This window comes from Atta cephalotes (assembly GCF_000143395.1).
Source record: "Atta cephalotes unplaced genomic scaffold scaffold00950, whole genome shotgun sequence".
Lineage (NCBI taxonomy): Eukaryota > Metazoa > Arthropoda > Insecta > Hymenoptera > Formicidae > Atta > Atta cephalotes.
This window is the reverse complement of record NW_012131014.1, coordinates 1-3,510: the sequence shown is the minus strand read 5'-3', so window position 1 is coordinate 3,510 and position 3,510 is coordinate 1. Positions and strand designations below refer to the sequence as shown.

Sequence of the window (3,510 nt, the reverse complement as noted above, 5' to 3'; positions counted from 1 at the left end):
AAGTTCTTAATGTTTCGACTTCCCTTTCCAGAAGCCATCTTCTGCAATTTGAATCCAATGAGAAATGTCCAGCGTAATATACATATATGTATATTACGCTCTATAATGTTTAGGACTAATTCTACGATATTTAAAATGACAAATATTCTCTTTTATATCAGTTATGCTAATATAATCCAGTTCAAAGCGTAATTAAAACACTATATTATTTAATTATGTTATGCACATAGTCTATAATTATTTATTATTGCATCAATTAATGTATATTTGTATAATACATAGTAAACGGTGCATGATTTATTTAAAATCGAATTAATTTAAAAATAGATTTTTGTACCGTACAACATATTTTTAATATAAAAATATTTATAAATGTTCAGAATATTAAATTTAATTTTAATAATTTTAATAATTTAATTTTAATAATTGTAAAGGACAATATATCTAAATATATTTTCTATATCAAAGAATATTATAAATTTGGCGCGCATTTTATTGAGTTGTCCGGAAAGTTCGTGCCGACTAACCTATATAATTTAATAAATGTATACTAAAATTTAAATTTTCTGCGTTTCAATTTTTCTTCAATATTGGCATGAACTTTCCGGACAACCCAATATAATGTTTTAATTTAGTAAAATCCATAATAAAAATCGTTCTTTTAATTATAGTGAAAACGAGGCTGCCATCTTTAGAAGATTAATAAAAAATTTGATAATATAATCTTGTAATTCCTTCGCTAATATTGAGAAGTAATATACTGAATACTTACTAAAATCAATTATTCATTAATAAAATTTAATTACATAAAAGGCAATCACGAAAAATTTAAAATAAAAAAATACCTGGAAATAGTAAAAATAAATATTTTTATTAAAAAATTTTGACTTTGAAATATAATTTTAAAATATTAAATTTTTAAAATATTAAATTTTAGAGATTAATTAATTAAAGATTAATTAATAGATGATATTATCCAACAAACAACCTGTATTTGTCATTATTTTGCCATCAAGACAACGATGTTAAAGACGTCATAATTTAATTTCAAAATAACTCACATTTAATCACATTTATTATTTTCGATATGCAGCCAAAACGATCGATGTCATCGTTTTTCATTTATCTCCGGATCCACGAAAATACCCAAGGCCGGTCATCTTTAGTAATAGCTCATCAGTGTGTTAGCAACTAAATATAGGTGGCATACAATTTGTCACTTACCGACTGCAAATAAGATAAATTAGATTTTCAAAAATTAATATATCTATTAATATATCTAAAATGTCTATTTTTTTATTATTCTTGCACTCCTAGAATTGGGACACATTAATGCATAATAAGTTGAAGTGAAACAAATATATTTGTTTCAACTTGTGAAGTAATCTGTTCGACTTGCTTACACTTTTTACACTCAGCATCTTCGCTTTCTCTTTTTTCAACGCCAAATGTATATCTATCTCATTTTAAGTGTAAAAAAGTGTAAGCAAGTCGAACAGACCAATTGTAACGTGTACACTAGTTCAGAAAGTGCAAGAATAAAAATCAATCCAACCTACCTTATGATGTAAGTGGTGTTCGCTCTGTCAGGATTTGTTGATTTTATTAAAATTATTCATAATTCTGACTTGAATTGAACTGATTGAAAATCGTATAACAATATGTCGATTAAGCAAAGTGCACAGGTAATATAAAGTCATCCTATCAGGCAATTCAAAGATAGAAAATTATCTCTAAACCTCGTGCAGTGATACTACACACATCATATAATTTTTCTAAATTAATAATATTATCCGGTTGTTATTACTATTGTAAATTTTTTTATTTATTTATTACATTTATTTACTATGTATTTAAATCAACATTTCAAACTTATCTTTAATTAGGAAATATATGATTATTTTTAATATCTATTAATGTTATCTATAATTGTTTGCAGTATTTAAAAAAAATTAATAAATAAAATGACTTGAAATTTAAATAAATCAAAATAATATATGATAATTGTCACCAATAAAATTGTTGTAGCGGTTATATTACATACCAAAAATAAGTCGATGGAGTAAAGGTATTGGTGCCGAATTGCCAGAAGAATATAAAAAATTCTGGAAAGAATGGAAGTTGCAACAACCGGCTGCAGTTCATTATATTAAGAAGGAAGGCCTTTTTGAAAGAAATGAAAAAACTGAAGAAGTGTAATATATCTTTATATCTTTTTGATGTCACCATCTAAAAAAAATATCAAAAAAATACATCCCCTTTAAAATCTTAATTTCATTTTTATCTAAAATATTTTTTTGTATTATCAATTTCGAGTAAAATTGATTATTAATTAAAATGAGGTATCCTGTATATATTCTTATATATATACATTTATCTTTATTATAATTTTATTTTAATTCTAATTTAATTAATTTAATTTGTTTATAGATATCCAGTGCAAAATGTACCAATACCTGTAATATATCCGAAAGAAATTGATGATGGTATATGGGGAGGAGAAGGTATTGTTCAGGGTTTTAAGAAAAAAGGTATATTTAAAAGAAGGGTTCCACATTTTTGGATACCAAGTCTGTACAAGTCTGTTATCTATAGCGAAGTTCTTGATACATATATGAGAGTTGTTATTACTCAGAGAGCACTTAGCTTAATTCATGAAAATTATGGATTTGATCATTATTTATTGAAGGTGCGTTAAACTTTGAGCTAACAAATAAAAAAAGTAGTGGTATTACACATATTGCAACATTTTTGACAGATATATAAAATTTTTCTGAATTATCTATAAACTATTATTTACAGACACCAGCTTGCGATTTGAGATCTCTGCTTGCTTTGAAACTAAAACGTCAGATACTTATTGCACTAGCAGATAAAACTTTATATCCTAATGATCCAAAAAAGCATACGGAAGTATACGCCAAATACGAGCAATATCTTTCAGCTGTAAGAAATTTGTTTATACATTTTACAAATTAAAAATTATATATAGGGTGAGATATTTCAAATGTTGCAAGTTATTGTCCCTGAAATATGTGTTTTCTTTATTGATTTATCTCATTCTGCGCACAAAAGCATTACTATTTTTATCAAAAAATGAATAATTCAAAATATTTTATGTTAAACATGCAAGAATAAAGTATAAAATATTATACTAGTAAATTATTGATTTTCGATATCTTTTAATGCAGAATATTTAGATAAATCATTGTAAAAGAAATATAATCCCATTAAAAAAATAGCTATAACTTTTATATGATATGAAATGAATTCATTTTTCCATTTGTGTCCCAGGCCGTAGAACTTTTGTCTGAATATTTTTCTATGTCTTTTATATTTTTCAAAATATTTCGATGTGAAAATTAAATGAGACACCCTGTATATAAAGATACTAAAATGTTTTAATATTGATAGTTGACATATTTTATTATAGAATATGTGTGTATGTGTGTGTGTGTGTGTGTGTGTGTGTGTGTGTGTGTGTGTGTGTGTGTGTGTGTGTGTGTGTAG

At 25.3% G+C, this 3,510-nt stretch overlaps 1 protein-coding gene across 1 annotated transcript; it reads left to right on the top strand.

Annotated features, from left to right (window-relative positions):
• Positions 1 to 1,661: 1,661 nt before the first annotated feature.
• LOC105625328 (39S ribosomal protein L28, mitochondrial) lies at positions 1,662 to 2,946 on the top strand (the record flags this gene model as incomplete). The annotated part of the gene is made up of 4 exons (XM_012206664.1): positions 1,662 to 1,685; positions 2,029 to 2,195; positions 2,431 to 2,689; positions 2,803 to 2,946. Coding segments are annotated over exons 1-4 (594 nt in total), but the record flags the coding sequence as incomplete, so codon positions are not given.
• Between the last annotated feature and the right edge of the window lie 564 nt (positions 2,947 to 3,510).